Source organism: Catharus ustulatus, chromosome 22, assembly GCF_009819885.2.
Source record: "Catharus ustulatus isolate bCatUst1 chromosome 22, bCatUst1.pri.v2, whole genome shotgun sequence".
NCBI lineage: Eukaryota > Metazoa > Chordata > Aves > Passeriformes > Turdidae > Catharus > Catharus ustulatus.
Genome location: NC_046242.1, coordinates 764,540 through 777,871, shown reverse-complemented (window position 1 = coordinate 777,871; position 13,332 = coordinate 764,540). Strand labels below are relative to the sequence as shown.

Here is a 13,332-nt window from a genome sequence, read left to right as displayed (position 1 = left end):
AGGAAGGGCTGCAGAACTGGGCAGGAGGCCTCCCACAGAACAGGACAAGAGCTGGTGGTAAAATCTCGACACAGAAGTGGCTGCATCAGAAGGATGGTTAGGGTTTTTTTTTCCTTTTATCAGAAAAGCAGGGCACGGGGGTGGGAGGAGTTTGTTCTCATTTTGCTAATGAACACAGCTCCGTTGGCAGAAGCCCGAGTGCAGGACAAGCCTCACACGGGGCGTGCCCAGCAGAGCCTGGACCCGGGGCCTTCCCGAAGGGCTGTCACATCAAACAGATCCCAGCACGGAATAATGGAGCAGATGATTAACCCGCCCAGCTCCTCTCCTTTATTTAAACACCAAGAAAGGGCTCTGGGGAATGAAGCTAATAGCCATGTGGAGTCCCAGCTCCAGGGACATAATGATGGACCTGGAGCCTTTTCTCACCCAGATGAAAGAGGGGCTGTTGTGCTGCAGTTCACAGCGTGCTAATGACAAACACAACTAAAACCTTCAGCCTGTTTCAGACTCAGGCCTGTAATCTCCTTATGCAATACACTTGACAAAGCTCTCTTGTGGAATATGAGCCTGCTTTTTCCACCACAGTGTATACCCCCTCCCTCACCAGACTGCATGCTACTGCACTTGATTCATTTAATTATTTATTAATTATTTTTACTCCGAGAGCATTTAACAAAATAAACTGGTTATTTTGCTGCAAATAAAACAAACATCAGGAACTCTGCTTGCAGGGATATGCCTGACCGAGGGGAAGAGCAGCAGCTCACCTGCTGCAGTGGTCTGAGGTAAAGCTGCCTAATTGTTTTTTATTACCCATGTGTTGTTTTGTTAACCAAATATTTGTCTTTTTGCCTCACACACGTATCTAATGCCAATATACAAATTGCACAAGGGGATTATGCCAGCATGAGTCAATCTAGGGTGTGTTTATCCTTGGAGAGACATAAGCCTCTGTTTCTAAAGGCGGGTGTTTCTTATCCTTGTTAGACCTATGAGTATCTTTTGCCAACAAAATTTGTCACTTTTCACTGCTGGCATGTCTGCTGCTAGAGCAAACCCCACGGGCTGGCAGGGCTCCAAGTGGGGTGGGGGCTAAAGCCTCTGGGCCTGTCAATATTGAGTATTTATAATACAGCAGAGCTCAGAGGCTCCTCGCTGAGATTCAGGCGTTGCCGTGCAAGCAGAGAGTCAAAAACTCCTCCTGCCCCAAACAGTTTATAGTCTAAACAGAAGTGACTGGTGATAAATAGCAGACAAAAAGGCAGCACTATTGCAACACAGCTAATGCTAAAGAAAGACTACAAAACCCATGAGATTACTCTAAAAATAAAAGCTGAGGGTTTTATTTGTTTTATAGACAACTAAAATTCTCATGTTCTTAAAGCTAGAGAGTTTCTAGTTTCTGTAACAGCTGCTTTACTTGTTTACTCACATGACTCCAGAAGGTAAGATGAACACATCACTCCAGTCCTCCTCCCCTCAGTCCCATCTCAAAGTTTCTTTCTGTTGAAGGGGAAGTGAGCAGGGGGTTGGTGGTGCTTAGCTGCCAGCTGGGGTTAAACCACGGCACCTGTCCACAGAAAACACTGAGTGAAGCAGTTCCTTGTGCCTTCCACATGCAGGGCAGAATCTCCCTTAAGATTGCCCAAACACAACTGTTTTCCCCACCCATGACAATAATTTTTAAGAAAAGGAGTAGTGTTTAATTTTCACATCTTTTCCTCCATTATTGTCAGCACACAGTTCAGTTTCCTGTGTCTATCCCTGACTCTCCAGGATCCAGCACTGCCAAACTGGGGATCTGCTGCTCCATCCCTTGCCTGTGACTGTGCCATTTGACACAGACAGCTGAGCAGGAAAAAATCCATGGAAGAAGTGGAACTACACTAAAATTTTTCTAAAAAAAGTGCAGGTCGTACCTTATACTTGTGTGAACTGGTTTGGCTCAGTTGCAGGCAATGGAGAGATCTAAACTGGGGAATGGTGAGGATTTGTTCTGGGAGCACCATCTCACCATCCTCACTTTCTCTGTATATCCTAACAAGAACATCCAGCAGCACGACTAAAAATAGGACTTAAGTTTCTGAGCTTCCCAGCAGAGGAGCATGCCAGAGCTACTGTGTATTCTTGTGCTGTGCCTGGGAGAGGAACACTCCCATGGCAGTGTAGGAGGAAGCCTTTGAGGGGAAAATCACTGATAATAAAGGCCTCTTTTATCTGAAATACCTAACATTTCAGCTCTTCAAATCCCAACACTGCATTTTCTTAAAACAGGTCTCTATTATGTGTTAAACACATCAAATAGAGTAATTCTGTCTTATCATCTAAATTCAGTGTTGTGATAGCTGAATGAAATTGGGGCAAGCTAGCTAAAAAGGTAATAGAGGCTTTTCATGCAGGCAGCATGTGAAATGCATCAGTGCTTTTCTTTCTCAGGAACAAAAAAAGGTCTTTTTCCCCAGTGAGCTTATGTTACTGAATCCCAGACCATTGCTACAGTCCAGGACTTCCAGGGGTGCTTAGCAAGGTTTGGGCTTTATTGAGGTAGCTAGAACCTGATCTGTGTGGGCAAGAGAGGTGGGGCAGTGAGGAAGAGAATTCCCCTCAGTCCTTAGGCCAGTGGCTTAACCAAGGACTTAGCAGTTTTCTCTGGTCCAGTTGAAGCATTCCATATTTTGCTGTTGTTTTCAAAACCATTGGTTTTTGAGACAGTGGCAAAAAAGGCCACTGTACAATTCACATTGTAATGAATATGACAATGTGGCTATGGTTCACTTAAATCAAGAAAAAGCAGTTGTTTTACTCTGGAGAATGCAGTTCTTATGTCCACCCTACATAAACTGTACACTAAAAGAAAAATCCTAACAGGTGCATCAATAAATGTGTAAAGCACAACATGAAATGTGTCACTTCCTGAAATCTCTGGGAAAAGAGTTTATTCAGTGTGCTCACATGGTCCCTCTAGCATGACCCAATCATGATATTTCTCTTTCCAAACCCTCTGACAAGCAGTGCTTTTACCCTGTCTCCTTACAGACAGAGAGCTGTGGTTGAGGACAAGTTAAACCGCCAGGACTGCACACCAAATCTGTGGTGGAAGAGCAGCCTGAGCTCCTGGGAAGGTGCCAGCCCTGCAACCTGGGAGGCAGCAGTGATGCTGAGCAGGGATGCATGCACAGCACAGGCAGCAGTGATGCTGAGCAGGGATGGATGCACAGCAGAGCAGGGATGGATGCAGAAGCAGAAGCAGCAGTGATGCTGAGCAGGATGGATGCACAGCAGAGCAGGGATGGATGCAGAAGCAGCAGTGATGCTGAGCAGGATGGATGCACAGCTGAGCAGGATGGATGCAGAAGCAGAAGCAGCAGTGATGCTGAGCAGGATGGATGCACAGCTGAGCAGGATGGATGCAGAAGCAGAAGCAGCAGTGATGCTGAGCAGGATGGATGCACAGCAGAGCAGGATGGATGCAGAAGCAGCAGTGATGCTGAGCAGGATGGATGCACAGCAGAGCAGGGATGGATGCACGGCAGAAGCAGCAGTGATGCTGAGCAGGATGGATGCACAGCTGAGCAGGATGGATGCAGAAGCAGAAGCAGCAGTGATGCTGAGCAGGATGGATGCACAGCTGAGCAGGATGGATGCAGAAGCAGAAGCAGCAGTGATGCTGAGCAGGATGGATGCACAGCAGAGCAGGATGGATGCAGAAGCAGCAGTGATGCTGAGCAGGATGGATGCACAGCAGAGCAGGGATGGATGCACGGCAGAAGCAGCAGTGATGCTGAGCAGGATGGATGCACAGCAGAGCAGGGATGGATGCAGAAGCAGCAGTGATGCTGAGCAGGATGGATGCACAGCTGAGCAGGGATGGATGCACAGCAGAAGCAGCAGTGATGCTGAGCAGGATGGATGCACAGCAGAGCAGGATGGATGCACAGCAGAAGCAGCAGTGATGCTGAGCAGGATGGATGCACAGGCACTGTTTAGTCAGCACATTCTTCCCGCAGGCCCAAGGGCAGCCCTGTGTGCCGGGACTGGAATGCTGCCCACGGATGGCAGCCGGGTAATGAGGCCGGCACTCCCAGCACACAAACACTGCAGGGAATGCCAAGTATCCCGTGATGCACGGCCCACAAGTTTCCTAGGTTGCTTTCTTATGCAATGTTCTTGGCCTGCTGTCTATAAGCAAATGGATATTCTCAGGTGGGTATGCAGAGAATGTCTACAGGAACAGTATCCTGTTAATAACATGTAACAATCACCTGTATTTGAGGATTTCAGCCTGTCAGAGTTCTAGAAACAAAAATTTCCAGTGCTAAACTTCCAGTGCTCCTGAGAGCAGACAGGGCAGATAAAGCCTTTTTTACAAGGTCAGAAATATGGAGGTAATAAGCAAAGTTACTTTCCCAAAACCACAGGACTCATCAGATGGCAAACTAATTAAACCCTAATCCAGCAAAGCCCTTATTGCGTATGAAATTTACAGCATGTGAATAATGACAATGAAATCAAATACTTAACCTGACCCACATTCTTAAGAAAATTACTAAACAGCATATGCCACACTACTTGATGCAAATCCAGACAAACTAATGTGGATACCAGTATTTCTCTAACCATAAGAAAAACAACTCAGTGTCAGCTGCTTTGCCCTGCTCCCCTGCCTCATGTCTGAAATTCATGGTTTCTTCTTTTTTTTTTTTTTTTTCTTTTTTCAGGAATTTCCCTTCTGTATTGCCACACGTGGTTCAGATGTCATTTAAGCTTTTGAAACCAGGTATCAATTTAGTGCAAATTAAGGAGGCTGTCTTCTGTCAGTAAGGTACAACCTAACTGCCTCTCTGGATCCCTCATGTCAGATGAACAGTCCCAATTCTAATAATTGTGGTTCCTGCACTGACAGCTCAATTCTGTGCAAGTCTCTCAGACAGGCTGGCTACGAAACCAAATGTAACGCAGTTACCTGGACTATTTTTCTCACACCTCCATTGTGAAAGCTGAAACCACAACGATTCCACAAGGCCATCGTGACATTTCCTCCTACTCATGATATGGATGAACCCACACACTTATCGTACTCAAAGATTATATTCACTAAAACATATTTATCCTAGTGGCTGCTCACACCTCCCCTGGGCTGGGCAGGCCGCCCCTGTCCCGGCCCTGCTTCCTCCAGAGGGGAGCGGAGCCGGCCGCGGGTCCTCGGGCGGGATTCAGCCCTGACATACCTGAGGGGCTGAGGGGGGCACGGACAGGGACAGCGACACAGCCAAGCGGGAACTGAGGGGTGAGGGACAGGCTGAGGGGGGAAATGAGGGGTGAGGGACACGCTGAGGGGTGAGGGGGGCACTGAGGGGTAAGGGATACCCTGAGGGGTAAGGGATACCCTGAGGGGTAAGGGATACCCTGAGGGGTGAGGGACACGCTGAGGGGTGAGGGACAGGCTGAGAGGTGAGGGGGGCACTGAGGAGTGAGGGAAAGGCTGAGGGATGAGGGACAGGCTGTGGGGTGAGGCGGGAAATGAGGGATGAGGGACACGCTGAGGGATGAGGCGGGAAGTGAGAGAACAGGGACAGGCTGAGGGGTGAGGGAAAGGCTGAAGGATGAGGGACAGGCTGAGGGGTGAGGCGGGAAATGAGGGCTGAGGGACAGGCTGAGGGATGAGGGGGGCACTGAGGGGTGAGGCGGGAAAGCAGGGGTGAGGGACACTGAGGGGTGAGGCGGGAAATGAGGGGTGAGGTACACCCTGAGGGGAGCACCCGGGGCGGCGGCGGGCGCTGAGGGCGGTGGCGGGGGCGGAGCGGGCGCGCTCCTGTTGCCCGGCGGCCGCGCATGTACCGCGCGGTGATTGCCCGGCGAGCGCGGCGGGGCGGGCTGTCCCGGACCGCCTCCCGCCCGCCTCCCTCCGCCTCTCCCCCGCCGCCGCCTCGCCTCCCGGCCTCCCTGATGCCGAGGGATGGATAGAGCGGCTGCCCTGCGAGCCGCCGGCATGCTGGAGAGGAAGGAGCGGAGCGGCGGCGAGGCGGCGGGGCCGCGGGGCTTGCCGGCCGTGCGGAGCACGCTGCAGCAGTGCGGGCTGCTGCAGGACCTCATCGACATCTCGCTCTCCAACCTGCGCGGGCTCCGCACCAAGTGCGCCGCATCCAACGACCTCACGCAGCAGGAGATCCGCACGCTGGAGGTAAGGCGCGGGCTGGCAGCCGCGGGAGCCGCAGCGGGGCCGCGCTGCCGCCTCTGCCCCGCACGGCCGGGGCCGCGGCCGGGGCCTGCCGCCGCTCGCCGCCCTGTCCCCTCGGCACCGGCGCCGTCCCCTTCTCCCGCGGGCCGAGCGCTGCTGGCGGGGGCAGCGGCGCCCCGGCCGGGCGCGGAGCTGTCAGCGGGCGCGGGGCCCCCCGGCCGGGCGAGCCGCGGAGCGCAGCGCGGTGCCGGCGGAGCGCGCACAGGTGCGGGGCAGGTCCCGCTCTGTCGGGCGGTGCGCGGGAGCTCCGTGAGGCCGTGCTCGGCCGCCCCGCCGCGCCCCGGGGCCTGTGCCGGGCTGCCGTGTCCCTGCGGAGCGGGATGCGATGTGAGGCGCGGAGCTAAGGTGACTCGAGGCTCCCTGGCAGGAGGTGTGTCCCCACGACGCTGTGCTGCCGAGCTGGGAAAACTCCCCTTCGCCTCAGGTTCTTGGTGTTTGCTCCTGATGGTTCCTGCCCTCTGCTCCAGGCCTGTCTCTCTATCCCTGGCTCAGTTTCACTGATCTAATCTGATCCTCCTTTTCCCTCTGTTGCTGTGGCTCAAGCAGCATCATGGACCGGGCTGGAGGGATGTTCTGCTGTTTAGAAAGATTATGTGAAATTCTTCAAACACAAAACGTGTGCTGATGTGATGCTCTCAAAGAAGAGCTGGATCTGTACAAAAGTCTGCATAAGTATTTAGGAAGGGAAAGTAGATGTATTTTTCCGTAGTTCATTTGACCTTTAAGTACTTAAATAACATTTCCTTTTACCTTTAGTGCAGGTAGTTTTGCTTTAAGCAAGCAAGCCCCTCCTGTCCCTTTCTTTGATTCAAGTTTGGTGTAAATGCTAATGCTCCTCTTCTCTACCTGGTGCTGGAGACTCTGCAGCTGGATGGAGCGTTTGGCTTTTTAGGAAGAAGGGTCATCACAACACTGTAACTGTAATAAACCTACATGCTGAAAAATCCATCACATGAGAAATGAAGGTTGGGAAGAAAATTGTGAAACAATAGGTGGTAGGTAGCTTTTGGCACAGCCTCATGGAAATCTATCATCCTTCCTTTATTCTTCTGACTGACTTTATTCTTCGTCTGACTTTTTTTGTGGCTTTGGTTGGTTGGTTGGTTGGTTTGTGTTCTGGGGTGTTTTGTTTTGGTTGGTTCTTTTTTGCCCCCAAATTTATAGCACTGTTCTTCCTCCTGTCACCTCCAAATAGTATTCAAAAGGCTATTCTCTGTGAAACAATATTTGTATAGCCTTTTGGCAGCCCTACTGAGGGCCTTTTTGATGCCCAAACAATGTCAATCAGGATCATTTCAGAAAATGATCATCACTATTTTGCTAGTGGACCTGTTTCTAAAAGAAAACCTTTATGCACAAAGTATAAAGGCCTTTTATGATCTTGAGGCTCTTCTTAAAGCAACAAAAGCTGTTTCTTGTGATAATTGTTGAGTGTGTGCACACAATCCCCTACAACATTTATCTGTTTAAACAAATGAGTGCCATATTCACTGATGATCATAAAATTTATGTTCAGAAGAAAATCTCTTTGATGTACAGTCCAGTATGTGATTTCTCTGGGAGTTCACCCAAGTGCTGGATCTCTGCCCACACAAGGAGCTGTGGGCATGGGTACAGACTCCGTGTTCTTTGCACTGTTGGGTTGCCTGTACCAAAACACGTCAGGGTCTTGTGCTTGCCTGTGCCAGACTGCAGTCACAGAGCCAGGCTGCAGGAGCTCACGGTCTGTGTTTGCTTCTCAAGCTGTCACTGCTTGTGGTGCCCCTAGGGGAGGTGGGCCCAGAGCTGTCTCAGGTACCAGGTGGAGTTCCCTGCCCTGATTCCTGTGCCAGCAGTGCCACTGTGGCACTCTGTGCCTCTGCCTGTGGGGTCATGCCAGCACGGACACCAGTGCTGGTCCTGCAGGGTGTGGACAGTGCAGGCAGCTCCTCAGGAGTCCAGAGTGCAGCTGGGAGCTCGGGGATCTCCAGGGCCTGCCGTGCTTCCCTGGCGGCCTCCTTGAGTCACCAAATGCCTCTGTGGGTCATGATTAGTGGCTACAGGTGGTGCAGTGCTCTGAGTCACATCTATACTATACATCTGTCCTGAACTGGGAGCTCATCTAGGCTGGGGCTGAACTCTCACAGGGCTTTTCTTCTGTGCCAAGACTTCAGAGGAAAAAGAATTGTGAAAACTTAGTTCCATCAATATAAATTGTGCAGTGACGTGTGGTCGCCAGGTCAAGAGCACCAAGCTAACCAAGGGCACTTGGGCTCTTGCTCAGCTCCCTCCCCTTTCACTGCAATGCTTTGAGTCCTTCCTCATTCCTCTTCCTTGTAAGGTGTTCTCAAAATAAAGCACATGGTAGATAAGGATTTCAGACTGGACCTTGGCAGGTACAGATAAGCACTCACGGTGCCTCAGAAGAGTTCAAGGAAGACTGAGATACAGGAAGGAGAGGAAAGAAAGGGCTGTGGGAATTGCTTGCCAAGGATGTGTTGACTGTAACGTGTTACATGAGCTGACCCTGTTTCAGGGTGGGAAGGCCATTTCTTAGAAGGGCAGGGAGTTTCCCTGTGGTGGAAAGTAGGTTCTGTTAGTTTGGCTATTAGCAGACTGGGTTCTTTGATGCCACAAAATCTGGTTTGGGTTTTTTTCAGTTTTATATGTTCTGCCCAATAAGTGTTTTTTCTTTTTACCCAGTTCTGGTCTGTGCTTTCAGTTTTGTCCTAGCAGGTTTACTCACTTCTCAAGTTAACTACAAAACTGAAATGGAAAATAATGGTAATTTTAACCCATGTGTAAGACAGCAAAAAATGTCTGCCATGTAGTGAGCATTCAGCATTGTTCCAAGCATCCTTGGAAAGAAATAACTCTGTCAGTGTTTACCTCTGTCCTTACACTAATCCCTTGTTTGACTCAAATTGGTTTTGCAAAGTTAGAAGTGTGTTATTTTTATCTGTATTTCTTTGTGAAGGCAGTATCTTTCTGGATTCATTTCCCTGGCTGGGAAACTTCTGGTAGGACTAGACATCTGTGATGAAGCACATCCAACTTCCAACCACAGCTCAAGCCAGTCTGTTGGAGGTGAGCAGGAGAGCACAGTTGCAGGTGCTGGCAGCAGGAAAGGTTCCTGTGGTTTCTCAGCTGCCTTGGTGAGCTGTGGGAATCCCCAGACTAAGTGGGACACCGTCCCCCAGCACCCCCCAGCTTTGACTGCAGCAGAGATGAGGCAGGAAGGCTGAACTGTGAGACCTGGAGTGGATTTAGGCTGCAGGTGTGTTTCTTTCTAGCTGGGTTCTGAGGAAGAGCTGACTGCAGTGGCTCTGGCTGGCAGCTGCCTCCACACTGGTGGTGGTGGGAGTGTCGGGGTGAGGCCGTAGCACACATTCTGAGTTCTGCCTGCTCTTTGGGAAATCTGCCCTCCTGGCTCTCTGGCCAGGCTAGATCCGTGACAGAGACACTCCTGGCCCTGTGTGCAAAGATCAGTTTGGCTTCTTCCTCAGGAATGCCTTCTGTTCAGCACCAGATCAGAAAGGCTGACTCCAGCTGGGCTGTGTCACAAATAAGTCAGTCTGTTCTCCACAAATCAGTTGTTCACAGTGGCTGAATGGTACCTGTGGATTAAATCTGTTTGGACTTGCTTTGGCATTATCTCAATTCATTTGGCAATTTGTCTAGAAAAGGCTTATCTTACCAAGCAATCTCTGAGCAGAAACAAACGCTTTGAAAATGGGGGCAGGCATGAGAGAAGGGGAAGAAGGATTGTAACAGTCCACACTTGAAGACTGGAAGTTGGGCGTGTGGTATGCATAAGGGAAGGACAGCTGTGATTGTAAATTGGAAGTAGTGGGAGTAGTGAATTTTTTAGCCAAACTGCAACCTGTAGCCACATGTTTATGAGCTTTGTTCAGCTGAAAAAACTTCCTTTCCCAGCAGGTCTTATGTAAGAGAAGAAGAAAGTCTCTTACTTCATCTTACTTTTTGCATATATGCAACACATTTGTTTTTCCTAGTGTCTTGTGTTTTTGTAGGACTCTTTCTGCTTTCTTAAATTAGTACACTTCTTGTACAAGGTAGTCTTCAACAGAGATTGTTTGACTTGGAAGAAGGGAAGACCATATATTATTATCTAGTCTGCAGATAGCATCTTTGTGACAGGTATGATCAGAATTTCCACATCATAATGGAATTTAGCGCATCTCCTACCACTGATTTTATGTAAATGTTGACACAAACACTTAGCAGCAGTGTTTTCATTTACCTGGAGTTCCCAGGGTGAGCAGCTTTTCATCAATATGAAGACAGGACAAGGCACTCTTCACTTTTCTGTCAAGCTCTGTGTACTTCTTGCCTTGTGTTGGAGTCCATGGTGCACTGACTGGGAAGCAAGAAAGGAAGTGTCAGAGTAAGGCTCTGTGCCACCTTTGCCTTTCTAAGGCTGCCTGAGCATCATTCCTGCTCATCCTGCAGCCCTGGAGCTGCAGTGCAGCCCAGCAGAGCCTGGCTGGGAGCTCTGTCTGTCTGTGCCTGCACACAGTGACAGGAACCACAGCCTGTGGTGCCACACAAGCGTCAGTCTCTGCACAGACTTCTCACCTTTTATGCGTGCACAGAACTGATCTAATCAGGGAAGCAGCCAAGCTGAGCCCCAGCTGTGTCCAGCTGAACTCCTGTGACCCAGCTTGGCCAGGTCCCACCTGCTCAGACCTTGGGCTGCTACTGCAGTTCCAGTGCTGTGCACTGCCTTTTACCCAGGGAAAAAGCCCTGCTAAGTGTTCCAGCTGCATGCTGGAGACAGATGTACAGCAATGAGTCAGCAGGGGGTACACAAACTGATCACCTGCTTTGCTCATAAATAGGAACGCTTAACAAAGAAGTCATGTGACATACCATAGGGAATAGTGTCTGTTACAACGATATTTCTAACTAAACCAGGGTAATCTGTCAGATGTTTGAGGGATAAACCCTCACCTTTCCTTTAAGGTAAAAGAGAGGCCTTTTGCCTTAAGCCAGAGCTGCACAGAGCTCCTGTGCCACCATGGATCCCAGAGGTGTGTCCCAGCCAGCCCTGCTCCTGCTGCACGTCTCCAAGGCCATGAGGAAATCCCTGCTGCAGTGTGCTGTCCACTTGCACCTGTGCCAGGTGACAGTCACCTGTTCTGTGCTCAGCTCCCTGTCCTCATGGGAAGCTGCTTCTTGCATGACCTGTTTAAAATGGGCTGTGGTGGAAACTCAGACCTTAGCTTAGGCCCTGCTCCTGGGGTTTGAGGGAATCACAGCCCAGACTGGTCATAGGTGTCTGGTTTATCCTGCTGAGTGCAGCACAGGCAGCTGAAGCCTGAGCTGTTGGGGCTGGACGCAGTTGGAAGATCCAAATCTCATTGGACTTACACACCTGAGCTCAAGGCTGTTCAAAATCTGTCTTTAAAGGTAAAATACATTGTCATTTCTGTATGAGCTCTAAATTGAGCAGAGGCCAGGTCTCATTCCTTTCATGCCTAGTGAGAACATCCAGTTGGTTCTGTGTGGAAGCAGGGAAGGATCACGGGACGCTTCAGCATCAAAGGAATCACACTTTGGTTGGGTGGTGGAGTGCCCCTGATAGGATGATTAGTAGTTATCCCACGTGGAAGAACTCTAATAGCAGAGGCTGTGAGCTCTCTCTGGAGCAGTAATTAACGTGGCACTGAGGAATGCTGCTGGGATGCAGCAGATCCAGGCCCTGGTCTGGTCTGATCTGATGCTGCCAGAACAGGTCATTGACCCCAGTGTTCAGCATGCAGCCAGGAGCCTTGGGGCTGGGGCCTTGGAAATCTTTCTGCAATGAGTTTAGCACCTTCCTGCCCAGGTCTGCCCTCCTTACATGCCTCTAAAACGTGGGTTTGTTGATTTATCAAAGAACTTTCACTTCTGTTTGAAGCAATCTAAATTTGGAAAGGAAGTCTTGAGCTCCTCATTGTTGCTGTGTATGGGTTATTGTGAGGCCTGCAGGCTCCAGTGTGAGGTTTTATTTATAAACTGAAGAGAAGAAACAGTTAGTAGGTTTTACAGAGAGCTACAGGTGGATTTTTGGCCATCAGCACTGAAAGACATTGCTAGGGGAGGTGATAGGTTTGTAATGAGTGCAGTCCTTGGGAGATGTGTGTCCGTGCCCCTCATGCTGCCTACAGTGCTCTTGGAGAAGCTCTCCACACTGGTTCCTACCAGTTTTCTAGCAACATTTTTCTTCTTCCAGAGCAGTTTCCCCCTTTTATTTCTAGAGTAATCTAGAGGACTAAATCCTGCTTTAAAATACAGTTACGTAGCTCCTCTGAAATAAGCTGAAGTAGGGAAATTTTGTTTTTTAAAGCTTCCTGAGTTTCTTAGATGTCTCCTTAAAAACTGTTCTTTATCTGCCAAACAAAACACTTCAGGCCTTTTGTCTTAATGAGCAAAACTGAAACTTTCCACGGAGTAAAACATTTCTTACAAAATCTTCTAACTGTAATTTCCCATAATTTCTTTAGAGGCAGATCTGAGCAGCTCAGGCCAGCATCAGCTAGTAGTACAAAACTCTGAGTGCAGATCAGGTGCATTGTTTTTTCCCCTCATTTTAGTAAATTCTGGAAGCTATGCACTTGCCTATCCTCCCTTGTTTTAAGGAAACAATAGACTAAAATCCACAGGTATTGTTCTAAGGAGTGTGATCTGTTTGGGGAGTTCTGCACAGACCTTCAGCCTTCTCTCTTTGGAAGAAGAAAGGTTTCAGGTTTTCTTTCCTTTTCCTGTGAAACACAAGGGTGTCTGAGATAGCTCTGGAAGAGCCAATGTGAGCACAAACACCCAAGACTTTTAGCATTTGCTCACAGAGCTAAGCTGGGAGAAACCCCAGAGCAGATATCAAAGGGCTTGTCAGTCCCCTGTGCATTCACACAGGGTATTATGTGTGTTGAAATTGGTTTGGTCTTGCTTTGTGGGTCAAGTGTAATATGTGTAGAACCACTGGCTGACTGCTAAGGCCTGATTTAAGCTCTGCTGTACTGGTAACATTTTGTGTGGGTTACAAGGCAGAGTTTCTGTGGGATGTCTCTCCTTGCAGCCTGAATTCCTGAGCCACTTGCAGTCATGGC

The 13,332-nt window shown here is 49.5% G+C and overlaps 1 protein-coding gene across 4 annotated transcripts in view; it reads left to right on the top strand.

The window, feature by feature from the left end:
• The first annotated feature begins 5,914 nt into the window (after positions 1-5,914).
• The window catches only part of KSR1 (kinase suppressor of ras 1), a 51,076-nt gene continuing 43,658 nt past the window's right edge, over positions 5,915-13,332 (top strand). For all 4 annotated transcript variants that reach the window (XR_004419937.1, XM_033078187.1, XM_033078186.1 and 1 more), the window contains exon 1: positions 5,915-6,184. Coding sequence is in view for 3 of the 4 variants with exons in the window: in XM_033078187.1 (XP_032934078.1) it covers positions 5,960-6,184 (225 nt within the window). In the remaining variant the exon portion in view is untranslated. The remainder of the gene's footprint in view (positions 6,185-13,332) is intronic.